Genomic DNA, 25,676 nt, shown 5'->3' on the forward strand with positions numbered 1-25,676 from the left:
TTCCTCAGGGAGTCCAAAGTCCTACACTTTGCAAGGCCTGGGGAAGCACAGCTCTTGGAACAACACCCCTGGAGAGAGGTCTACAATGTGAATGAGGAATCCAAGGGTTGGGACCACATCCAGGAGATTGCATCAACCCTCAGGTCCCCAGTGACTGCAGACAGAGCTGAGTCGCTCCATGAGTTGTTTCCTCTGCAGAGGACATAGGTTTGCTAGTGGCACTTTCAGATGAGCAAGTGGTGTCTTATTCACAGAGGCCACATGGAGAGTCATGGCCTCTCTGCACTGCCAGACACAGGGTGGGGGAGTCTGTGGTGGGCTGTGGGTTAAATTTTTCCAAAAACTTAGTAGTCATCTGGAGAAATGGGACAAAGCCCTGCTCAAACTGCAGCCTGGAGACCTTGTGGGCCAGAACCCAGAGACTGCCCTTGCAGACTGCTGAGAGTGAGGCTGTCCAGCAGCCCCCTCGAGGCTTCCTGCCCCATTTTGGTTACCATATCCTATCACTTCCAACACCAAAATATCACAGGCAGCAATCTGGATTTGTTTACAAACAGTGGACTGAAATGAGCATCAATCAGAAAAGAAACCCCATCCAGCCAGCTGGGGACCAGTTCTTAGAGGTTCACATCTCTTAGAGGTTTACATCTCTTAGAGGGGAAGCCTGAGCAGCCCAGGCTGGAGGTGACCTCTTGCTTCATCTAATCAGCAGCTTGGTGTGGTACCATCCCAGCACAGCCTGTGTGCAGCATCTCAAATACCAGCAACAGTTTCACAATGAGAAGGTTGTGTATTTTCTGTATTTAAACACTTCTCTTTTAACCGAAAATTACCTTTTCAATTAAAAATATCTCCTTGGTCAGTGCTTTTCACATCTTTTGAAATTCTCCCTGGGTTTTTCTCAGAAGGAAAATAAAAAAATTAAAGCGTTTTCATAATGTTGGGGTTTTCCCTCTTTTTCTCCTCTCTTTTAAATTCTCCTTTTCCTTCTCTCAGCGAAATGCTGGAAAATGAATCATGTCCCCGTGTGGGAGCTTTAACAAAACGTTTCATTTTCATCCTTCTTCCTTTTCTGTTGTCAGCCCTCCTCTCCCTCCAACTTCCCCGAGCCGGCAGCGTCGCAATCTGTCACGCGGACAGACAAAGCTGCATCTCACCCCACTGTCTGCTGAGAGGGTCAGGAGGGGCAGATCACTTAACACTACACCTGTTTTATGAATAATAATGCAGACAGTTTCGCTGGGTTCCTGGGAGGACATTTTCCCACCAGGATAAGCGCCGCATATTGAACAAATTAATGTCTTTAACTCGTTTGACTCTGGTTAGCTCGGGTGCAACGGGAGCTCCAGTGGTGCTCCTGGAGCAGGGGAAGCACCAGGCAGGCCTTTGAGGATGGTTTGTTAGAGTGTCCTGTTCTTTCCTTCCCTGCAAGTTTCACTCGTGGAAGTGTGAGATTGCAAATTTGGGGTTCGTGAACCTGTATCCAGAGCAAAAATACGGAGGGGAAAAACCAAAAAGAACAGGACTCATGAAGCTTCAGGAAAATGGAAAGTTATCCATGAGCACACAAGGTCTGCGCCATTCCAAAATAGTCCACCTGCACCAAAATAAAACACTTTTGTTCTTTTGTCAGCGGTCAGACTAGGTCAGAAAAGAAGAAAAAAAAAAAAAAAAAAAAAACCGAATCAACCAGCCGATACCAACCAACCACCCCCTCACACATTAAAAACTTACTTTTAATATTACTTTAAAACTCCAAAGAATTTTAAGAGTCCAAGGGTTTCTTTTTAAGGTGGTGGAATGAAATGTTTTGATTCACAGCAGCAAGTTTCTCTAGGTCTCTCCCTAGCAGAAACAAGAAGCAATCCCTGTCTCCTCTCAGCCAGAGGACTGTGTCCATCAGCACAAGCAGTGATATCCCAAGTGACATTCCTGCCCTGATTTGGGCTGCCCAAGGGTGTCAGGAGGGACCCTCAGCCCCATCCCAAGCTGGACTTGTGACTGCAGCAAAGAGAACACTGCTCTGCTAGCTCAAATCAGCGCCTCACTCACATCATTTGTTTTGTTTTGTTGACTTTTATTGAGAATGAAAAAATAATTTAAAGCAATTATCTGTACAGGGGGGCAGGGGGATGGTTAGCTGGGTAGAGGATCTGTGACACCCCCCCAGACAGGCCAGGGAGGGTTCGAGGGGGTGATTTACAGCTGTACAAAACCACGACAATCCCACCGAGGGGGAGAGGAGGGCCAAGGACGTCTCTGGAGCTCTCCCAGGCTCAGAGCAGAGGGGCAGGAGGCTGTGCAGGGGCACGGGGGGCAGGGTCAGCCAGACAGGGCCACACCCTCAGGTGACCTGCAGGGGTGTCTCCAGCATCTCCATGAGGAAGGTGTCGATGGGGGTGTCTCCAATCAGCTTGAAGAAGAAGAGGTGCTCCAGGCACTTGAGCCCGATGGACCTCAGCGCCGGCAGGCGCAGGAGGAGCTTGGCAAACCTGGGGAAGAGCAGCGTCAGAGGCACACGGGAGGCACTGGCTGCCCTCTCCCACCTATTCTCCAAGCCTGCACCAGCCCAAATTCTCCCCCAAAAATGCTTTGGGGCTTTCTCAGACTTAGATTCCCTTAAGCTTTCAAGATAATAATTTGTTGCCTCCTGTGGAGGGCATATGTGCCTTCCCAAAATAGAATTTGACATTTTTAAAACTTTGAAGAATAAAAAAAGGGGAAAAAAGGATATACATCATATACATCCAGATTCTCCTACCAAGACTGAAACATCTTAACACCTTGCAAGACTTACATCTCCATGGTACCGTTTAAATCTGTCTTCCAAAAAATCCCCAGGCTCCGAGAGGGTGTGCATCCCCTCAGTGCCAGTCGCTGCCTCCCGTTTGGAGGAGCAGCTGGAGGGGCGCAGCCGGAGCCTGTTCCCTGCTGCCCCTGCCCGCAGCCCGCTCGCAGCGTCCGTGGGGCCAGCGAGAGCCAAAACCAGCAGAAGATGCTGCGGGCAGCGGGGGGGACCGACCCGGCAGCGGCGCTTCGAGAGCTCGGCCAGCAGAGGGTAGGATTGGATTGGAAAGCAGCAAAATCCCATCTCGGCGGCACGCTAAAGGCTCGGGATTTGGGCACCGGGCAGAGCCAGCACAGCCCCGGTGTCCTCTCTGCACATCGCGCTGCCTCGCACTCACCGCCCTGGCTGCTCGGGGTACTTCTGCTTCGTGTAGGCTTCCAGCGTGGCATAGACCTTCTCCCTCAGGGATTCCACTTCTGAGGGGCTGGACAAACCCTTGGCATCTGGGCAAGGGAGAAAATACACGTGGGGAAAGAATCTCTGCAGAGGGGGTCTCTCCACAGTGTGCAGGACTCACGCCCTCTTTAATCCTGTATCCAGGGCCTGGGACACATCCTGCTCTACTGAGAGGTGTCCCTGCCCATTGCAGGGGGGCTGGAATGACACGATCCTCGAGGAACCTTCCAACCCAAAGCATGACATCTGTGTGCCACCCTGACGCTCCCTCAGTGAGCTGCTGTGGCCCAGAGGGAGTGCTTGTCACCTGGGGCTGTCCCCAGCCCCACACTCACCTGGGTTAAACAGGACAATGGCTCGCAGGCACCCCAGCTCTGACTTATCCATCTGCATGTCTTTCATTTTGGACACCAGCTCTGTCAGAACCCTGCGTGTGGGGGACACGGGTGAGCAGACAATCAGAGACCAGTTTATTCCCTGAAAAGCCTCTGGGACAGGCACTGGGAATACCCTCAATTCCTCTCTGCAGGAAGAGAGGCATCTTTGAGGCACAGCCATGCCCCACACCACTGCTGTGCAAGTGCATCAGAAACATCCAGGGACCTGAGCATCAAATTTGCTCCTGTTCTCACTTTGTTCAGCACGCAGCACTCACAATTTGCACTCACTTGAGGAAAACCACATGGGTTTTCTCCACTTTTTACTGTGTAAGTGCAAAACATGGGCGCTGTCCTTGCACATGCCAGGTGTGTAAAGAGTGGTGAGGCAGTGTCCTGCCAGGCAGGGAGCAGGCATGGCAGGGACAGTGCAGTTGTTACACAAGAAATTTGGGGTCTAAGGCTGTGCCATCTGAAGCTCTTGGTGAGCAATATGAGGCCTAGATACAGATACATCAAACTCGTGAGAGAGGAGCATTCCTCCCCCTGCACACCCAACCCAACATCTGCTTCAGCAGCTGCAAATCCCTCCCCACTGTGTTTTTATCCTATCCCTGGTTTTTAAGCCCGTCCAACATCCCCTGCTCATTCCAAGCTCCTTCTGCCCCAAACCACAAAGGGTTTGCTCCCATTCTCCTTCAGGACACGTTTCCCATTCAGAGGGGAAGGCAGAGCCAGCCTGGCCACCCCTGTTGGGGGCTGGCAGCCACAGGTACCTGTCGAAGATGGAGCCCACGCCAGCACTGTGGGCACTGCTGCGGTGCACGTGCAGCCCCGTGGCCAGCAGGATCCCGTCCTGGACCGACACGGAGCGATGGGAGAAAGAGGCAATGAGCAGCTCGTTCCAGCCTGCAAGCACAGGAGTGTAGGACACGTGAGGCATCCCAGCCAAAAATCAGTCCCACACGGAGCAGCAGAGCTGGCTTCTCCCTGCTGGCTTTAGACCGAACTCAGAGGAGGGTTGGCACCCCAGGTGCCAGCTGCACCCCTTGCCAACACTGCAAGGGGTGGCCTTTCCCTTGGAAATATTTGGAAAATGCTCTCAGTTACATGGTGTGATTCTTGGGATTGTTCTGGGCAGGGCCAGGAGTTGGGCTTTGATGATCTTTGCAGGTTCCTTCCAACTCAGGATATTCTAAAATTCTATGACCAGCAGCTAGCAAGGAGCAGAAATTGGCTCAACGGGAAAAGAATTTTTAAAAATGACAAAAAAGAAAGGGGGCAAGTATTCCATGTTTTCTCCCTAAGAAACATATTCCTAGCAACTGCAATCCCTTTACAAACAACAGATTCTATTGCCGCATCCACAACCTCTGCCAGCCTCTCATCTTGTCTCAGGACGTGAGGTGCAGGAATGGATTGGCTCAGGACTGCACAGTCACCATCCAGAGAAGCACACAGCCCAGAGAAGGGACAGGGGCAGCAGGGACAGCCACGGGTGGGGGTGACACCACCTGCCCTGGGACAGCCAGGGGTGGGGGACACTACCTGCCCGGAGGAGAATGACTTGGTCTTCCAGTGTCAGGTCGGAGAAGTGGGGGATGCGCTTGGCCCACTCGACGAGCGTGAAGAGCTGCTTGTCAGCAGCATGGCAGATGTTGGTGACAGGGTCGTTTGTCTAACAGAGAGGGTATCAAAAGGAAAAGAGCAGAGGGAAAGAGGAGAATTCATCAGTGGAAAAACTTTGATAATCGCAACCTGCTCTGCACATGGTACCGTGTTAATGATACTCAATGCCACGAGTCCAACACGCAAACTGCCAATAATCTCAGCTGGGTTGGAAGAGGGTGCCAATATCCTCTGGCTGTTGGGAAGAGCAGATATTTGTTACTACCACCCCCTCTGCAGCCAGCCAAGTCAGCTTGATGCTGTGGAGTGGCCACCTAGAACAGAGGCTAGATGAAATTAAGAGTAAAAGTGGATATTTATTAAAGACCTTCAATAGGTACACCTTGGGCAGTCAGAAGCCTCCCAGAGGGGCTGCACCCAAGATGGTCAGGAGTTTTTTAGACCATTACAAGTTTGGTCCATTTACATATCAGGGGTTAATCCTACAGTTACAGCTTCAGGTAATGGAGTCACATACCCCCAGTTTGCTCCCCCAGTTCATTGTTGTTTACATTTCTCGGGGCCTGAGACAGTGAGGTGTCCTTGAGTTTCAGGCCTGGAGGGATTGTTTTGTCTCACCAAAATGTGAAGACAGTAGCTAATGCTCAATATGGAGTTCAGAGTTATACACTAAAGCAGTACAGGATTTGAAAAGTATAGAAGCTAAAATCCTAAGGCATCAAGCTGGTTGCTAGACTTTTCTGTTTGCAAGGTGTCCTCTGCAAAGCAAGTCCCTCGTGGCTGGCTGTAATCCTGCTCCCCAGGGCATATCCAAAAGCCAGGGAGCAGCCCCTGAGCAGGGATGAGCAGCAGTTTTATCCAAACCAGTAAAAACCACAGCAGCAAACCTGCTGTGTTCAGCTCCACCCTGGTCTTGGTCACAGGGGCAGACCAGAAGTGTTCATGTGTGAAAGCCAGCACAAGGCTCAGACTCTCTAGCATCTGTCTGCTCATTGAAACTAAAGAAGACTTGGGAAAAAAAAAAAAAACAAAAACCAAAAAACCCCAAAAAACAAACAAACAAACAAACAAACAAACAAACAAAAACCACAACCAAAAAAAAAAAACCAAAAAAAACCCAACCAACCAAAAACACCCCCCAAAAAACCACAAAAAACCACAAAAAAACCCAAAAAACAAACCAAACAAAAAACCACCAAAACCAAAACCAAACAAAAAAACCCCACCGCAAACAAACAAAACAAAACAACAAACAACCAAAAATCTTGGAACATAACATACAGGCTGTTTTTTAGTACTGCTGGTGATTTTTCTGTGGTGTGGAGCAAAATCCCGGGTCGTGAAAGTCTGTGTGGGTATTGGGGGGGTTTGGGGAAAATTTGTGGGAATTTTGGGGTCAATTTGGAGAGGGTTCTCTCCAGGATGGAGGGTCCCTGTGGGAATTTTGGGGGGTTTGTGGGATTTTTGGAAAGGCATTTTAGGGGGATTTTGGGAAAATGTAGGGAGGGAACTGGGGAAATTTGGGAAGAGATTTTGAGGGGATTAGGGGGAATATGGGGCAGAGATTTGGGGGGCATTTGAGGAAATTTGGGGAGGGATTTTGGGGATATTTTGGGGAAATTTGGGGAGAGATTTTGGGGATATTTTGGGGAAACTTGGGAAGGGATTTTGGGGGGATTTGGGGAAAACTTGGGAATGGATTTTGGGGGGATTTGGGGGAAATTTGGGGAGGGAATTGGGCAGAATTTGAAGAGGGAATTGGGGAAGCCTGGGAAGTGACTTGCAAGGCAATTTGGGGGGAATTCAAGGGATTTAGGGAGGGATTTGGGGGAGAACTTGGGGGGATCTCCTGTGGAATTTTGAGGGGATTTGGGGAGGTTTCCTATGGAATTTGGTGGGGGAGTTTTGATGGAATTTGTGGAGGGTTTTGGTGGAATGTTGTGGCGGTTTTCTTGTGGAATTTCAGGGCGTTTCCTGCGGAAGTTTTGGGGGGAGATGTTTGGGTGAACTCGAGTGGATTTGAGGGGGGATTTTGAGGGGGAATTTTTGGAGGAATTTAGGGAGGAATTTGAATGGAATTTTACAGGGGGTTTGCCTGCTCACGGCCGCTCATCTCTGGCTGCAGGCGATGGCAGTGGCCCTCACCGAGCTCTCCGTGCCCACATCGCTGTACGCCTCCGTTTTGGGCTCCACGGCCAGCTCAGCCTCCAGGATCCTCTCCACGGGCATGTCCTCGCTGCCGCTGCTCGAGGGCTCGGCCTCGCTCTCGCTGCGCTCCCTGCTCCGCTGCCGCTCCTCCTGCACAGCTGGGGACACACACACGGCTCCCTGCGCCCACAGCAACACTCAACATATTTCCCCAAGTGCCCCCAACATCCATTCCCAAGTTTCCTCAAAATCCCTTCCCAAATTTCCCCAAAATATCCCCAAAATCCCTCCCCAAATTTCCCCAAGTGCTCCCAAACTCCCTCCCCAATATTTCCCCTAATCCCCCCAAAATCCATTCCCAAATTTCCTCAAAATCCCCCCCAAAATCCCTTCCCAACTTTCCCCAGTTCCCTCCCTATATTTCCCCCAAATCGCCCTAAAATCCCTCCCCCAAAACCCCCCAAAACCCCCAAATTCCCACAAGGACCCACACAGGGGGTCCCCACAGAGGGGATGAGCAGTCCCCTCAGGAGGAAGAGAACAGAAAATAAATGGGTGTTTTAGATGCACACCCATTAAAACTGCTGTTTTAATATTCCCACACCAAGAACTCTGAGGTTGCTGCAGACCACCAGCCTCCAAATCAGACAGAAGATTGTCACTTCCAAAGTGTGAAGCTCCAGAACAGAGGGAGGAGGAGTGGATACCTCCAGGTGGCAGCCTGGGCTCGGCTGTCACGAGGTGCTGGAGGAGGCAGGAGGGAGCCAGCACTCACATACAGGTTTTTTGTGCTCTCAGCATGCTTCCAACAGTCCCAGTATGCTTTCAACAATCCCACGGCAATCAAAACATCCAGCAGCAGGGCTAGACAGTCCCAAACCCCAGCTGGATTCATCCACACACGCTGCTTGTCTCCTTCCTGAGCAAAATCCCACCCAGTCTGGCCCAGCCCTGCCTCATCCTCTCCCTCTACCTGCCCTCTCCCTCTACCACCTCTCATCATAATCCTCCCCACTAGAAAGTTCCTTCTACATCAGCACCCCAACACCTTCACTCCCTTCTCCCCTCTCTGTATGTTTTCCAAAATAGCTACTTGTAAAAATATCATTAGAAATCTTTGCCTCAAGAAACAAAAAAACTCCCCCACAATTTACCAATATTTTGTCTCACCAACTCTATCTCCAGTATGACAACAATATCAAAAATCTATAATTTTACGCTACATAACCAAAAAAATTGTCTTCTTAGAATCATTGACAGCTCCTGAGTGAAGGCACAGAATCATGACCTCTCCAAAGCTCAGTTTTTAACTCCCAGGGCTGCTGTGTGTAAGACAGGTCAGTGTAGGACCCGTGTCTCTTGTATTCCAACCCTTGTGTGCAACAGAAGTCCTGGGTTCACTTTTTTTGGGGGGGGAGAAATCCCAAGGGGAAATACAGCAATCCTGCTCAAGAAAAGAAGTGAACAGCAGGCATTACATTTGGTTAGTTCACTGCTGGGGAGAAGTGGCAGCACCCAAGGAGATGGATTGGGGGGAACATTTGTCCTCCTCAGAGTAATGGACAGGAAAAGCCTTGTTTCTGAAGTCACCAAAATCTTACTGGAAGAGAGGACACGGCAAGGAAATACCAGTCCCATCACTCAGCCCCTGAGCTCAAGCTGCACTCTGTCCCCAGTTTCTGCAGCTCCCAGAAAGACCCTGATTGCTGCAGCCAAACTCCCACAGGATCCTGGGGTTTAAATTTTCACTCTCTGCAAAAAGGAAGTTGTGTTAACACCCTGGTCCTCTGAACCACTTTGCACCTGGCTGGAGGAGGGAGCTGCTGTGCCTGGGATTGAGTTTTTGATTCCGGCCTGGCATTTTGCAGTCCCCTGCTGGCCTAGGAGCTTGAGGCAGCACAGCTTTGGTGATGCTACAGGACGAGATCAGCTCATGCCCAGTGCTAGAGCTGCATCCCTGGGCTCTGCCCCGAGCTCCTGCACAGGGAGCAGTCTGCATGTTCCACAGGGGAACAGCATGGCCTCCAAAAGGGACAGCTACACTGCCTGCCAGCATTCAACCCTGAGGGCAGCTCCATCACTTTATCTTAGAAAACATGAGCTTAAATGCTGTGTTGGTTGTCACTTCCTGATCTCGCATCTGTTAGTATAATTTGGGAGACAATCCAGCTCAGCAGGTGAGGCTAAGAGTGGAAATGACAGAGAAGTACAAAATAAGAGATAGAAATAAATCATTCACCCTTATCCTACAGTACAAGAATTAGGTGGTGACAAATGAAGTCAGCAAATCAAAAACAAAAAAAGGAAGCTGCTCTTCACACAGGAGACAAGAAGGCAGCAGGACCCCTCACTGCTGGGTGCTGTCCCCAGCAGAGGTTTACAGGTTTCCAAGGGGTCCAAGACATTAAGGGTCACTAACTAGAGGCAAGTTTGGGTTAAAATCAGTTAAAAGCTTCAATACCCACGGGCGTTTGTGTTTAGGTGAGCAGAAAAATACATTGTAACAGTTCCCCCATCAGTCTCTTCCCTTATTAGCCCCCCTCATGAGGAAAAAATTCTTCACAGAAGGGGTTGTCAAACATGGGGTCAGGCTGCTCAGGGAGGTGGCTGAGCCACCATCCCAGAGGTATTTAAAGGACAGGTAGATGTGGCAGTCAGGGACAGGGTTTAGTGGGGGAAACTGCATTGCTGGGCCAATGGTTCGACTTGTTCTTTAAAGACCTTTCCAGCCGAAACTACGATTCTCATTTCCTCTGCGTAGCGAGATAAAAAAACCTGATGTTCTCAGTGTGGGTTTTTGGAACTCACCAGCCTCGGAGGGTCACCAAGAGCCTGATTTATCCTAATGAATGAAGGGAAATCTCCCCAGTCCCACTGCTTCCAGCAGCCCTACCTTCCCTCTTCATCCCCATGGCGAGGCACTTCTGGTAGCGGCAGTACTGGCAGCGGTTGCGCTGGCGCTTGTCTATGAGGCAGTCCTTGTTATCCCGGCAGGTGTAGATCAGATCCTTGCGGATCGTCCTCTTGAAGAAGCCTTTGCAGCCCTCACAGCTGTACACCCCGTAGTGCTTCCCTGGGGAGGCAAGGGCAGCGCTGGGCAGGCAGGTATCTGCCCTTCCTGCCAGCCTGGGGAGCTCAAAGCAAACCCGAAGGTGGGAAAAGCTGGCTGCAGGGCTCCAGGGAGTCTTGGCAGCAACAGCGACCAGCAGCAGTCAAACCACAGGAGCACTCTTCTCCCGGGGTAAGGAGGGGCTGCAGGCCAGGGGAATGATGTGGAGCATCTCAGCTGCAGAACGGGGTGCACTGGCATGGAGAGGGTTTGCAAGGCTCACTGGGGTACGAGACAAAACCCAGACAAAAGTTTTGTCTGACAGACAGCCAGAACGCAGCTAACACAAAGCACAGGTGAATGGGAGCACAGAGATTTTGACAGATTTACCAGCATAAACAGGGATGGAAGGTAAAATAAGATTATACACACAAGGGAGAAGAGCACAGCGTTTAGGTTTGCTCATTTTTGGGCACTAATCTGCAATACAGACAGCCAGACCCAGCCAGGATCTTACAATGTATGTATATATGGCCCCAGCGAGCCTCCACGCTGTTCAGTGCTGCACAAGCCTTGGTTCAGAGCACCAGGAGAGTTCTCACTGCACAAAGCCTTCCCCAAGAAAGAAAACCTCCTACCTGAGGACCTGTCCCCACAGATGGCACAGATGTGTTTGGCTAGGGATCCTGGACTTGTGGATGGATAATTCATGTTCCCCATCCCCGGGAGACCCGGCAAGGGCTTGACATCCTCCGAGCTGCTGACATTGTTCAGGACATTGAGCTGCAGAAGCAGAAGCCACAAGACAGGTTAGAGGGGAGACACTCACATCTCAATGAAACCATCCCCAAATGGAGCTGACCCTTCCCTTGCTGCTCCTGCTGGGTTGGGCCCACAAGCTTATCCCCAGCAAGTCCAGGGGGCTGCCTTGGGCAGGCAGACATCCTCTGCTGAATCCAGCAGGAGGGGTTCAGGCAGGCACTAAAGCAGATATTGCCTGGTGTTGTAACCAAAGCCAGGGCTGAGCAGAGCTGGAAAAGGGCAGGCAGTAACCTCAGCTGCTCAGTTACAGCCTCCAAGCCGTGAGCTGGTGGGATCCTGCCTGCTTCATTAGAGGATGCTGATGGCTGGCTGCTGCCAGCCACAAGCACTAACAGCTCAGTGAAGAAGATCTTTGCAGCCAGGTGATTTGTTACAATCAGACCTGCACTGCTGCACGGCTAGGGGAGCTGTAATGGTGTTTAAAATAAAAAGATTAAATAAAATTTAGTGGGTTAGCTTCCCTGACTCACAATAGCTGCATGTACATGTGAAAATATGGCCAGTTGGTGACTCTCTGGGACTTACGTTCCCAAATGCTATCACAGGTGGCAGATTTGGGGTTACCAGATTATAAATTTAAAAAATAATTAAAAAAAAGAGGCATCAGGCTGAGCATCTAAAAATCAGGGGCTGTGAGATGCAGGCAAAGGACGCAGAGCCCCCAGCTGAGATCCCCAGGAGCTGCTCGTGGCTGCTGAAGTTAAAGGTTACAAACCCACATCGATTAGAGACCAAAGCCTGATGTTGCCCAGGGCTTCGTTTTATTGCTGTTTGCTTTGGAGCCATGTTGGGCAGGGCAGGGAGGATTAAGGGCCATTGAGCACATCTTGTCAAAAGCTGTCTGTGCAGACCAATGTCTCTCCAAGCCCACCATCAAATCACCTTCCCCACTGTTGTGGGTTGAGGGCTGTGGATGTTTGTTCCACCCCTGAGTTTGTTTGGAACAGTCATGCCAGTTTATCAGCCCAAATTCTTCTTCCCTGCAAGAAGGCAGAAGCAGGGATAAAAGACAAGGGTTTGGATGAAGATCCAGCTCGAGCCTTCAATCCAATCTCTGTAACATTTAAAACAGTAGACTTCATGCATGTTGCTGAAAGTTCTCCATTTGCTCCAAGAAACTTCACATTTCCCACAGAAGAAGTGGTAATTTCCACACTAAATTTCAGTAAAGAATAAGGGTTCATCCTACTGGAATTTTTGGACCTGTCATTGGAAAAATAAAACCATGAAGCCTGTTCTCATCTTCCCTCACTGCTGTCCATTCATTTTCAAAGCTTCAACACTTGTAATAACATGGAAAATAAAAATTATCCAGCAAAAATCAGGAGCCAAGTTGTTTTGCTCCACTAGAAAATACCAAGTGTAATGGTCAAAATTGCCCAGAGGAACAGAGGTTCGATCTCCCCAGCAGAGACTCGAACCAGGCACTGGCAACTGTAAATCCTTATGCTTCAAAATCCAGGCCAAGGAAAGGAGAAATAAGCCCCTTCTTCCCAACAAGTGTCCATCATCTTGGCAAAATGCTGGGCCGGAAGGAACTTTTCATGGTTTAAAATGTTACTCAGAACTCAGGTACCACATTTTCTTCCTCCCTGTCTGCACTTTGAAACAATAAAAGGGAGAGAGGGTATAAGGGAGGGGGACACACAGGGCAGTTTTAGCCATCAGTGTCCTCAGAGCTTGACTCCTGCAGGTTAAGTGCAATCATGTATGATATCTGGGACAACTGCTTGAACCCAAATCCATTAGCTGCCTCCCTGCTGAATCCCCAGGGCCCAGCTGTCTCCTTGCATTAGAGGCAACACAAATGGAACCCTCTCCTCGGATCTGGGAACTTGGCACGGCGCCCAGGCTGGGGAAACCACATCCCAGAGCATCCCCAATCCCAAAGGAAAGGCTTCCAACCAGCCAACAGTGCCACCATTTCCTGTCCAACCATCCTGTCCTTGATGTCATGGGCACAAATACCACCAGATCCACGGGGAACAGCTGGGTGGTGCAAGGGGAAGAGGGATCCTCCAGCATTCCCACTGCTGAAGCTGGGGCCCACGCAGGAGTTGGAGATGCTGGAGAAAAGTAAGCCAAACTTCATCCTCTTTCAGAGCTCTTCAGGGGCCTCTCCATAGCATCCTCTCCCAGCCTTCCAAGCAATAAGAAGAGCTTCAGGCATTCCAAGGAGTAGCAGCAGAGTATGGGGCAGAGAGGGCTCGGGGACCATCTCCTTGCTTTTTCCTCAGCAGGAGCCACAAGGCTTCTGAGCACTTCCTACCTTCAGGTCCCACTAATAAAACACCAAATCTTGCTCATAAGAGGCAGAATTTTCACTTAGATCTGGACTCCCAGAACATTTCAGCTCTCTGTCAAAATTCCTCACTGCCACCAGAAACGCAGGAGGTGGTGCCAGGCTTTTGGAGCAGTGTGTCTCCATCCCACAGAGCCACCCTGGAAGGCTCCCAGCCCTGACACGTGGGGGTCCCCCCTGTCTGAAGGGGAAACCTCAGCCCCCACGTAAGCACGGGCAGTAGGGAAGGGAGTGCTTCCTTTTGCTTCAGGCCAAGTTTTTATGCAACACAGTAGGTGGCTGGCATTTAGCATTAACATTTGTCTCTCCCTGGAAAGTGTCTCCTCCCCAGATAATGAAACGAAGCAGATATGCTTTTGCAGGAGGAAGGGCAATGTTTCACGTGCTGCAGCCCTTGGCTATCCTGCCTGTTTCCATGTACAGTAATTACACACTGCAACAGACACAGTGGAGGGCAGCTAGACTGCACCCACAGTGAGAACAAAGCTGGAGATTAGCTCTCTTCCCTTACCCTGTAGGATATTTTAAAACTGATGTGGTCTCTGTCTGTGATTTATGCAGATTCACATGCTAGAAAATGTCCTTTACAGCTGAGCTCCCTGGGTGGCCTCCCCACGAGCCAACCCCCTCCCTCAGGTTTTGGGATTTACATCCTGGACGAGCTGCAGAGAAGAACGCCTGCACATCCCCACCTGCGGGCTGGCGTGCGCCACGAAATTCATGCCGGGGGCCGAGGACAGAGCCACGGGGTGCGAGCCCAGGGAGGAGGTGATGACCCTGTAGGGCGAGCCCAGGGCGCTCACGGCGGAGCCGACGGCGTTCATGGGCGACGGCAGCGCCCGCGAGGCGCCGGCGGGGGGCTCCAGGTAGCCGTGGGGCCCCTCCACCGGGTTCCCCGCGGAAAGGCCGGAGGACAGGCTCACGGACGGGGAGCCGGCGTGCACCGGGGAATCTGCGGGGAGAAGCAGAGAGGTGAAGCGCACGGAGCGTACGGACACCGGCCGTGTCAGCTGGAAATGCCAGCCCAGCCCCAGAAACAACCAGCAAATCATGCTGTAAAGGGAAAAGAACAGAATGTTGGTTGTAGTACAGGAGAATGAGTTATGGACGGCAACAAAACTTAATGGGATGTGTCTTGGGTTATGTAACCAAAAAATGTGTGTTCTATTTCATCTGTTGAAACCGGGTGGGGAGAAGTTGTTTTGTTTTTTTTTCTTTATCTCTTGTAGCTCTTTAAACCAGGTGGGGCAGTGTTTCTTATCTCTTCCACCACTCTTCACCCTCTGAGGGGGTATCTTCTGTTAGTGGGCCATTAAGGCTCACCAGTGACATGACACATTACATCATGCCATTGGGAGATGCTCCACCCAGTGAGGGAGGAGCCAGCCATTTCTACCAAGATAAAAACAGAGATGTTGGAACACCAAGCAGCCTGTTTTCCACTGGATTCTCGGGGGAAGACCGGACCCATCTCGCCAGCACTGGACCCTTTTTTCAACAGGATCATCTCTACTCCACAGAACAACATCTCCTACTCCAGGAAGACTTATTTGCACTGCTTCCAACACCCTGACAACAGAGTATCTCTGACTCTGTCAGGGTTTTCTACGACTTTTGTTTGTTTGCTTGTTTGTTTTTTTGTACTACTGCATTTGTATTTTTAATATTCCTAGTAAAGAACTGTTATTCCTGTTCCCATATTTTTGCCTGAAAGATCCTAATTGCAAAATTGTAATATTTTGGAGGGAGGGAGTTTTACATTCTCCACTCCAAGGGAAACTCCAGTTTTCCCTGACAGATACCTGTCTTTCCAAACCAAGACAAATGATAATGCTTAATAATGGAATATTCCTTTTCCGCTCCAGCGCCTTGGCAGACTTGGAGGAGGAACCACTGCCTGCCTGCCTCAGGCTGGTTTCTTCTGAACTCTTCCCTGAGGTCCCATTTCCTTTGTCCAAGCCAGCCCCAGAGACAGCACGCTTCTGAAACCCTGAAATTCCCACCAGCTGGCTCTGAAGGTTCCACATGTCTTGTGAAGCACCTCTGCTCCTTGAGATGCCTCTGGCCTTGCGCTCCCAGAGCTTAGTTTTCCCCCTTCCCACCCGTATGTGTCTCTATGGTACCATTTCCCATGCTCACTCTCAAAGCTGGATGCCAGCATCTTCCACAGGAGCTGGAGCAACACAGGAATGGCTCATGACACGCTGGCAATGCAAGTTTCAGGACAAGGCAGCCACAAAACAATTTGTCCTTTATTTTTTTCTCATTTGTACAAATCGGAGCAGAGGCCTGGGGCGCACAGATGTGCCAGGGCACTCTCACAGCTACAAGGACAGAGGGTTTCCTCCCTCCACACTGAAGAGCTGCAGTGCCCATCACCAAGCTGAGCCTCACATAGCCCCATGAGATCAGTCTGCCCCCGAACCCTGCTGAGAAAGAGGCGGTGTAGAAAAAACAATATAACTGATCCCTGCCACTTCAGGGCAGACTTTAAGGCTGAACAGCTCAACCAAGGCCTAAATACTGTGTTCTGTAAGACTAGTCACAAATATTCAGAGAGTATCTAGGCATCAAATGCCCACTAGACCCGATGGGTCGTGTGTCTAGGTGCATTTTAAGGATTTACATGACCTTTTCTCCCTCCCTTAGAATTTACCAGCCCTAGTTAGCATTAGCTGTCATTAACATTTCTGTGAATCATTATTTCTCTTTTGGTTTTTCAACACAGGAGATCATTCCCAGGAGAAGCAAGGCAAAGATGTTGTGTGGGAAGGTCACACAGTTGGTTTTTCACGGCTGGCACAGAGGATACGTTCTCCCACTGCATTTGCAAGTAAGGCAGCGCTTCGGTGTTTTGTTTCTTTGTGGTTTTTTTCCTCCTTTTAACATTATTGCAAAGTTATTTACGTGACAGTGTTTGTTATTCTACCTGAAGTAACAATCAAATCTGATTCAAAGGGAAGATGCACAATAAAGACGGGAAAAGGTCAGCTTGCTGAATAACATTAAAGACATTTGTCAGAGTCAAGGAGGACTCGATCCGCCGTTATCAACCCACTTCAGACTTAATTCTGCAGAGGGAGGGGGAGAAAAGGTCTTTGTCAATTCTTGCTCTGGCTTTTTGGATCAATTCTCCCAGTGGGAAAGCGATGTGCAGCAAGAGGAAGCCAGCTCAATGACAACAGCAGAAGCCTCGGAGGCAGCGAGGCGGTCTGGAGGCAGGGCCAGGGCTCCTGCCTGCTGCCACAGAGTCACCCCACATCCCCCTGCCTCCATCAGGGAGACACACAGCCTGCTTTCTGTTTGCAGACAGCAAAACCCCTGCCTTGGAATGGGTTCTCAAGTCCTTCATCCCAGGGAGAGAGTGCCTTCAGCACTGGGCAGAAGATGTGCTGTTTGCCCGGACCCCTCCCTTACCTAAGCAAGCACGCAGCTCACACAGGCACCTCTGATGTTTTTTGGGGCTTAAAAGGGCCATCCTGACTCGGGCCATTATCAGCTTCAGAGAACAGCAAATGCATTTTTCATCACCTGTGGTACCATAACACACACAGTCCTCCCCAGCATCTGTAGCACAGAGCTAGAAAGAATTTGCTTTTACGCCTCTTTAAATAACTAGGTAAACAACATTGCCTTTGAGGATTCCTCAGCTTGGAAAATAAGTCATTGCAGGGGATATTGGGCAGAGATCTATCACACCAGCAGCTGAGCAGAAGAATGATTCTTCATCCCTTTCCATTAACACAGAAAAGGGCATATTTTGAAAGTATCACACAGAAGATTTAAACCAATAAGAAAAGACACCCAGGAGAGTTAACTGTTTGCTTTTATGCCTTACAGAAACGCTGTCACTGCTCAGGTTCTGCACTGGAGAGGCTCTGAGTTCCATAAGGACCCAGAGGAGGCTTTCACACCAGGAGGCTGCTGGCCAGTGCAAGCCCCACGCTGGGCTCCTGCCCCAGCCAAGGGGAAAATGTTTCAGGGCTGTGCCCAGGGGAATCCCCCAGACCCCAGGATGGGATCAAAGGTCAAAACCAGGGAACCTAGAGGGTGTGCACCTCTGTTATCCCAGCAGAGAGATACCAAAGAGGAAGAGGGAATGCACAAGGGAGTGTTTGCTGGTGGAGATGGATGGATAAATGAAAATACCTGCTGGAGAGCACAGACGTGTAAAGCCAGGCTTTGCCAGGGTCTGATGACACAAACCAGAGTTAACGTGCTTGTTTCTACAGTGCCTGGCCACACTGTCCTGCCAAGGCTCTGACAAACCCTTTGGTCAAATCCAGCAGTGTTAACTTTCCACTTACCAAATGACAACTTTATGCATCTGTTACAAATTGGAACAAAGCCCCCATTTAGAAAAGCTCTACAACAACAACAAAAAGCCCACAAACAACAAAAAACTTTGACTTCCAGGCCCTGTCTGGGATAACTCTGCTAAGTCAATCCCCAGGGGAGCAGAAATGCATTCTCCTGCACCTGGGGAAAATCCTCCTCTCAGCCTCTCATTTTCAGGCTGGAGTGCCCCGAGAGGGATATAAGAAATGACTGTTAGCAGACTATCAGCCTGTGAGAGGAACAATTTTCATGGCTGAAAGGTGTGCAGGGAGAGCCATGCCAAAGCATCCTTGACCCTGGGGTTAATTATTCGCCCAGCTGAATACGCTCAAACTTGCTTCAGTTTGAAACCAGGGAAAGAGAAGCCAGGGAGGTTTGGACTGTGCAAACGGCCAAGATTTGAAAGAAAATAATTAGATTAAATGATTTGCAAGAAAATACTGATGCTGTGTGTCCCACATCTCCCTGCAGAACCCAGGGAGGTCCTGGGTTCACCAGGATGGAACGGCTTTACTTGAGGTATTTTCTCCCATCATTTGGGGGACAGGCAAATGGCAGTGGGACAGGGCTGGAGAGGAGCTGCCCTGTAGCAGGGGAGCAGCTCTGGGATGGAGCAGGGTGGGCTGGGGAGACAGGACTCAGTCCTGCAGGCCAGGCACAGGCGGCCGCTCCCGCCTGCACCGGGCACAGGTGACATTTCCACAGGCCTGCAGGGTGTCCAGTGGGTAATGCGAGGTGACAGCGGGGCTGGGGACACCCCAAGCACGGGCACCAACCACGCCGGCCACGTCCCCTCGCCAGCTGGGGAAGGCCAGCTGGGACCTGCATCGAGCACAGGGCTCGCTGCTGCTTTTCGCCACCCACTCCGCATTCACCACGGGCTTGTTTCTGATCCACAGGTGGGGCTGTTTGTCCTTCTTCCCTGTTTCCCTTCTCCACATGAGTGTGTGGACAGGTAGGTCCCTGTCCAAGTTCAGGGAAGCTTGATTTTCTATCTATTCCTCTCCTGGAGGAGCAGGGGAAGAGAGGACAGAAGGATTGTGTGGATTTTTCACTATCTCTGCTGCAAACATACACCACCCAGAGAACCCGGTGCCTCCATCAACTCTCCACAAGCTGCCTTGAACAGAAACACACAGAAACACACCCCAGCCTTCTCTTTGAATGTTGCAAACCTTAAGAAGAAAGAACTTGCTTCTAGGTGCTTCACTGTTTCAAACTGGCTCTGGAAATCACAGCATTGTTTGAGGCAGGGAGCAGCTGGAAGTGCGCACACACAGATACCGTGTCCCTACTGTTGCTTCAGCATTTGGAATAAGGATCATAACCAATGTCAGCTTAGGCATCTCTGCTGACATTAGGAAAAATAATAAAGAAAGACCCCAAGAAACACTCAGTTCTCTGCATTTTGAAAATACTGCCCTTGAGGACACAAGCACCAGCATTACCTTCACCCACCGGCTACTGAAGCTGAGCAAGCACACAAAGCTTTGATACTCAACTTCCAACTGTGTTTCATCTTCACTTAAGCAAAATCCTAACCCAGGGATAGGAAACTTGCATGAATAGCCTCATAAATCAGGAGTAGAAGAACACCATCTAAATCACAGCTGATGGTAGGCGTCCAAGAGATGCACCTGCAGAGCACAAAAGCTCCAGGTCCACCACACCAATGCCAAACAGCCAGGTCTGGGCTAACACAGTGAATCTGAACCAATGTGAGCTTGATAAAGGCACTTTGGCTGCACCTCTGTGCTCCAAGCACTTCACAGGTAAGGCTGAGGAAGGCAAGGAAACAAAGACTTCTCTTTTGCAAGAGGGCACAAGTGACCCCAAACACCTTGGTGAAGGCAGTGGGAGGAGAAGGAACCAGGCTGCAACCAGTAAAACTGTCTTGATTTGCACACAAATAATGGCAGCAAACATTAGCTTCAGCAGTTACATCTGAGCAGGAAGAAGAAGCAAAATGCAGAGACCAGAAACATCCAAGCACTACACACACACTCTGCTTAACCACCACAGGCTGAGAGTTTGTTTTGGTTAATGCCACTTCACCCCTAACAGCCAGCAAAGCCTTGAGAGAAATACCCACGTTCAACACCGGGGTCTGACCTCAGCTAAGGCCTAAAACAATCCTTGAAGATCCCTGGCAAGCCTAGAGATGATGACACTCTCAACATTCACAGATTCCTTTTTAATATCAGAGAGAATCAAAAGCTGGAAGTCAACAAATAATGAAAAACACTTATGCTCTCAAGGCTTCAGAGAAAAGGTTCATTGCAGTGGCACAAACATTTAAAGGTGTGAGTTGCCTTGCCTGACACATGACTTTGCAGATACTTCATCCTCTGCAGATCAGAAAGCACCGAGAAGTGGGAAGAGACAGGCAGAGAAGAGCTGAATTCGGGAGAGGAGCACGAGTGTGCGTGGGAGGTGCAGCCTGGCAAACAGCTCGTCCTTGGGGACGACCTTGAAAGGGAAATACCTGTGGGAAACACTCCTGAAACTGCCTGCAGTTCTGTAGCAGGATACCTACAATAACTGGAACCAAGCAACGTTTTGCTGCTATGACTGCAGAAGTTGTTTTTGCCTAATACACAGAAGATGAACCAAAAAACTCTTCCCTTTCTGGTGATATTTTTAACTGCCCAAGCAGATTCCCACAGACAGTACAAACTGCCATGCCAATATCCCACAGAAAGGATAGTGGGTTTGCCTTGCTTTTAACATCCAGTAACCTCTGTGTTTCTATCTTCCTGCTCAACTCCAAGTCAATAAATAATGCAGCCTTCCCTGAGCACTAAAAACAAGGAGCAAAACTTCCAGGAGCTGTAGGGGCACATATGGGAGCAGGGGTTTCTCCAAGAGGGACCTATACAGGGCGGCAGAAAGTTTCCCTCAGCTCTGCAGGTGGTGGGAAGAGCTGCTTCCTCTCTTCTCTGCTAATGCTCCTGTGCCTCCCTGGCAAACAGGGGCCATCCAAAACCTGGCCACAGGAAGCTGAGTGTGTGTCCAAATGTCCTTGGACATACTAAGCTATTGACCCACTGTCCAATTTCAGTCAAATCAGGCCAAGACCTCAAAATAGCATCTGCTGCTGAGCCTGCACCAGGGAAAGACTCCTTCAGCAACTACACATCAAGTAATTAAAAAAGAACTGCAAGCCAGATTTACTCACCCTAACAAGGTATCACATCTCCCTGGTGACCACAGTAACATGCAAGAGTTGGATAAAGTTCCTCATCTCCAAAAAACAAAGGAAAAAGTTGTTGAATTTGAGGCCTGAAGGGTTTTTCTGTTATTGTTTGATCAGATTTCCCACTTGGCCAGCAGCCACCAGGATAAAACATGCAAAAATTCCTACAGTTGCCTTTGAAATTGTGGAGAGGCTACAGGTCCCTGGGAGAATGGATCCCACTGACCGCAGGACTTGTGGTTGCCCCAGGCAATTGTCTCCTGCTTTAAATGAAAAATTTTCACAAAATTTAAAAGTTCATTTTTGAAATGAACATTTCATTTTCCTGGATGCCAGAGTTGCCCAGTCATTGGATTTTCTCACACCTTTGCTGGGTCAAAGGGCTCTTTTCCATCCTCACATCCACAATTATAGGAATGCACACAGCAAGCCATGACATCCAGGGAAAATACCACCCTGCAGGTCACAAAACCTGGGACCATGGAAAAAGGTGCCAGGCAGGCAGCAGAGCCGCTCCAGGCACAATCTGGGTTTTCCTCTCCCTATCCCCCAAACGACCTGGCCTAACCCTGCTTTGCTTGGGAGAGCTGACAAGATTGCAGCCGGAGGTGGTGTGGCTGCAGGCCAAGTTACATGAGTACTAATAAAAGAGACTTTGTGGAGGAGCCAAGTTAGCTCTTGTCCCCAACCAACGGTGCCAGAGAGTCAGAGAGAGGGGACAGCCAGCACAGCATCTTTCCTTGCGCTGGGAGCTGGGCTTTGAGTGAAATGCATCCTTCTGGGGAATAAAACCACATTTTTAAGCCCTTTCTTTGCTCCTGTAGTCCAGCCTTAGCAAGGGTCTCATAGTCTAAGGGTGACTCATTTGAGCATTTTCCCTGCAGTTCTACAAACCCATCTGTGACACCTTTTCTCATCACAAATCATGTGCACGTGACCAGGTTGTGGATGTACTTTCTCAGACAAATCTGGTGGTGCTATTCAGGTGTTTAAGATCAAAGTGGGTGTTACACACACCATTGAAAACATGTACCTTATTTCTAACCTGAATGCAGATAAAATTAAGGTAAAGCAGGTGTAACAGCTACCTGAAAGCAAAGAAAAAGACAGCAAGTAGACTGTGGGTTCCTTATCTTCTTTTCTCTTGTTAGAGCCGGGATTAAATTTCTTCCATTCATTCATCCTAAAATTCTCAGCTTCCAGGGTTCCAACTGTAGACTTTTTTTTTCCATTATGCTGAAATTGAAGCCCAGAATTTCAGAGCTGAAGGAAATCTGAACGCAAAAAGATCTAGACACGCTGAAGAGCAGAACCTGCATCACCTTAATTTTGCCCTCCAGCAACACAGTGCCATGAATGCTACAAGCTGACAGCTCAGTGTGGACACTGCCCTGGCATCCTGATGTTCCCCCGATGCACATCCAGGAAGAGTTTTGCGGCTTTTTCAGAGGATGGGGAAGCAGTTAAACGCCACAAACACATCATGGGCCTGGTGGAGATGCACGCTGCCTGCACAGGCTTTGTGGTGAGGACCGACCCAAGGCAGTGGCAGATCCCTTCCATCCGTGGTCACCACGACCTCTCCTCCCCCAAAGCCTGGCTGCCCTCTCGCACAGCCCACAGACCCTAAAGCTGTCTGACCAAACAGCCACTGCTTTCTCAGCCAGCCAGAAATGCCCCTGTGCAGACACAGCCACCCGAGCAGAGGGAGCTGCCACGTCCCCAAGCTGCCTCAGGGACACAGGAGCCCTCTGGCTTTGAGGGAAGCGTGGCAAACTCCAGCCGGGGAGCTCAGGACAGGAGAGAGGGGCTGTTTTAAAGCATCCCAAACAAAACTTGGCCAATGCTTTTGCATCTCTGTCAGGCATTCACATAGGGAAAACACCTCTGTTTCTAATACCAAGTTGGAAACAGGTTAAAATACCAGTTTAATACTTTAAATGGAAGTTAAACTCTCAATATACCAAACTGTTGGAGAACAGTCCTTTTGCCTTTATTGGTGGAACAGAAATCCCTCTGCTCCTATTACCAATTTCCTCTCATAGAAATCTCCCAAAGGCTCTGCTGAGTGCTGTGACCCTTTTCCCTACAGGGATCTCTGCCTAGCCCCTATGAAGATCAGCTTGAATGTCACTTTTCTTTTGGTTCATTGCAAATTTGTAATAGAAATAAATTAAACACAAATAACACTTTCATTGATTTGTTCTTGCTGCAGCAATAAGAAATAGTTCAGCTTGTCTTTGCTGGGTCTTTAAAAACACCAGTGAGCAACAGATTCTCCCAGCGAGTCATCCCTTTTCTGCAGAAACAGCCTAAAAAGGTATTTTGGAAAGCTGAGCGCTTGTGAAACCTGAGGGTAACTTGATGCAATACCAATGACTTTTCTGGAGTTGGAGAATTACCAGAGGTGAGCATTGGGTGAAAAAAAGTGATTAAAAAAATGCACACATTGTGGAAACATCCCATGTGCAATCCGATGTCTGCACGAACTGCTCCTCCAGCAGAGAAATAACAGGCTGATATACACAGCCTGGGCGCCTCCAGAGCGAATCCTGGAGGTATTTACCCACCTTGAAGGGCTGGGAATAGCTTAAGGAGTTTTCCAGAGGCACTAAGACCTTGCACATGCATGCACTTTAGTTTCCATCAGTACTCCATAGGTGGGTGCTCCCAGCCCCTCGCAGCCAAGCACTGCAACCCTCATCTCCTCAACCCATTCTCCTCACACATCCCCCGTGCCAGGGCAAGGGGCATAACTTCAGATAAAAAATAAAGCGCCAGTAATTGCAGAGTCCATCCCCCAAGAGCAGCTGCGGCTCCTGCAGCCAGGGCCGGCTCACGGCGGCGGGCACAGGGGTGTCACAGCCCCAGCCCTCCGCTGTGTCCCCGGGCAGCCTGCCTCGGCTAATCTGACACAGCCTCACACGATTACGGTGGCATCCGTGTCACAGGGGCAGGAGACAGCCCCACAGGGCAAGGAAACTGCCCTCGTAAGATTTTCTCGGGGCGTGTTTTATGTTTGAAAAGTAATTTCTTCCCCCCGGAAACTTAATAAAAATTAAATCGGAAAGATGGTTGCTTGGTTTGATCCTGTTCTTACAATGAAGAGATTCAAGCCACCACACACAGACACAAACGTGCATCTCCCGAATGATGCGCTAAACTTCAAAGCAGAGCGGTTTGACCCAAGCCTGCAAAATTTCAGGCAGCCTGGTGTGGCTGTGCAGAAGTTCAGAGCACATAAAACCACAGGACAGCTTCCATCACAAGCACACGGGCACTGTAGGTTACAGCCACATCCGAGCTAGGTTAAAGGCGTTTTTAAATTCCCTTTACACCCCCCTGCCGCCACTGTGGGATCAGTTCCTCCACCTAACCCAGAAGGCAGAGATCGCAAACGCAAGTAAAATACTTACTGCCAAAGCCCGCAGGAAACTTAATGAAGTGAGGATAATTCCCATACATGTTTAATCTTCAGTTCATCGCTCGCCTTTCTCAACACGACCGCCTCCTCTAAACTTCAAAGCTGCCCGGAGCGCAGCGCAGCCCGCCGGGGTCGGGGCATGGCTCTGCAGGAGCGGGGGCTCTCGGAGGGTGCCGGGGCAGCCGCCTGCTGCCCGGGGCTCATCCCCGCTCCGGCAGCTGCCGCCCGGGCTGAGCCATCCTCTGCTTCTCCCGTCTCAGCGGCGGCTCCCGCGCTCCGCCCGCTCGGCTCCCCGCGGGCCCCCGGCGCACCGGCCCGCGAGCATAATCGCCCGGCTGGGACGCCAAGCAATGCACGGCGGCCCCGCTGTGGATCGGGAATCGGGAGCAGCGGGAGAGGTTAAGTTCCTCAGGGGAGGAGCATGGCGGGGAGGGAGGGTCTGCTTCGCCTTTCCAGCGGCGCAGCCCCGCGCGGTGTGCTGGTTACAGCGGCTCCGGCCGTGCGGAGGTGGCCGTGGGCGGGCACAGGGCCAGCCCTCGCCAGGACGAGTTCCACATCCACACTCGCATCCCACACCAGAACACGCCTCAGCTGCGCTCCCGAAATCACTTCCCGGCCCTGTGGTGCTGGAGTGCGGTCACCCCTGGGAGATGCAAGGCTGAGGAGGAGCGGGACCTTCCCGGGGATAGCAGAGCTCAACTTCATCCCCAGCCCCGCTCAAGGGAGTACAAAAGCCACGCAAACCGCACCAAAAGCAACTTTAACCAGTTGCTAAAGCTGTATGGGGTGAGAAGAGGTGGGACACAGAGCCCGGGGGAGCGGGCTCGATCCCTGCTGCATACAGTCACTAAAGTTCACAGCCAGGGCAGCAGAGTGCACTAGACGTGTCCCAGACGAACTTCCACCACTTCAGTCTATGCCCAGCCCTCCCGACAATGAAGTGGTGCAGGAAATGTGTAGAAATAAGCAGAAACAAGCACCCAGGCTGGGCAGAGCCACACGCAGTCCCCAAGCACTGCCCCCTCCAGTCACCGGCACTCAGAATCAGGAGCAGTCCCGGTTCCCCAGCCCAGCTCCTGCAGTTCTGGGGACAGGCAGGGATCCAGCACAGCCCACTGCTCCTGCGGTCTGCCCTGGGAAGACTTGA

The 25,676-nt window shown here is 50.4% G+C and overlaps 1 protein-coding gene across 1 annotated transcript; it reads right to left on the reverse strand.

The window, feature by feature from the left end:
- Positions 1 to 1,190: 1,190 nt before the first annotated feature.
- RXRG (retinoid X receptor gamma) lies at positions 1,191 to 24,980 on the reverse strand. Its single transcript, XM_063406977.1, has 10 exons — positions 24,522 to 24,980; positions 14,264 to 14,523; positions 11,086 to 11,230; positions 10,292 to 10,471; positions 7,396 to 7,556; positions 5,170 to 5,299; positions 4,398 to 4,530; positions 3,580 to 3,671; positions 3,186 to 3,291; positions 1,191 to 2,492 (listed from the first exon to the last, which is right to left on the reverse strand). Exons 1-10 carry the CDS (start codon positions 24,568 to 24,570, stop codon positions 2,345 to 2,347), a joined length of 1,404 nt encoding a protein of 467 aa, XP_063263047.1. The 5' UTR covers positions 24,571 to 24,980; the 3' UTR covers positions 1,191 to 2,344.
- Between the last annotated feature and the right edge of the window lie 696 nt (positions 24,981 to 25,676).

Source organism: Prinia subflava, chromosome 10, assembly GCF_021018805.1.
Source record: "Prinia subflava isolate CZ2003 ecotype Zambia chromosome 10, Cam_Psub_1.2, whole genome shotgun sequence".
NCBI classification, from domain to species: Eukaryota; Metazoa; Chordata; class Aves; order Passeriformes; family Cisticolidae; genus Prinia; species Prinia subflava.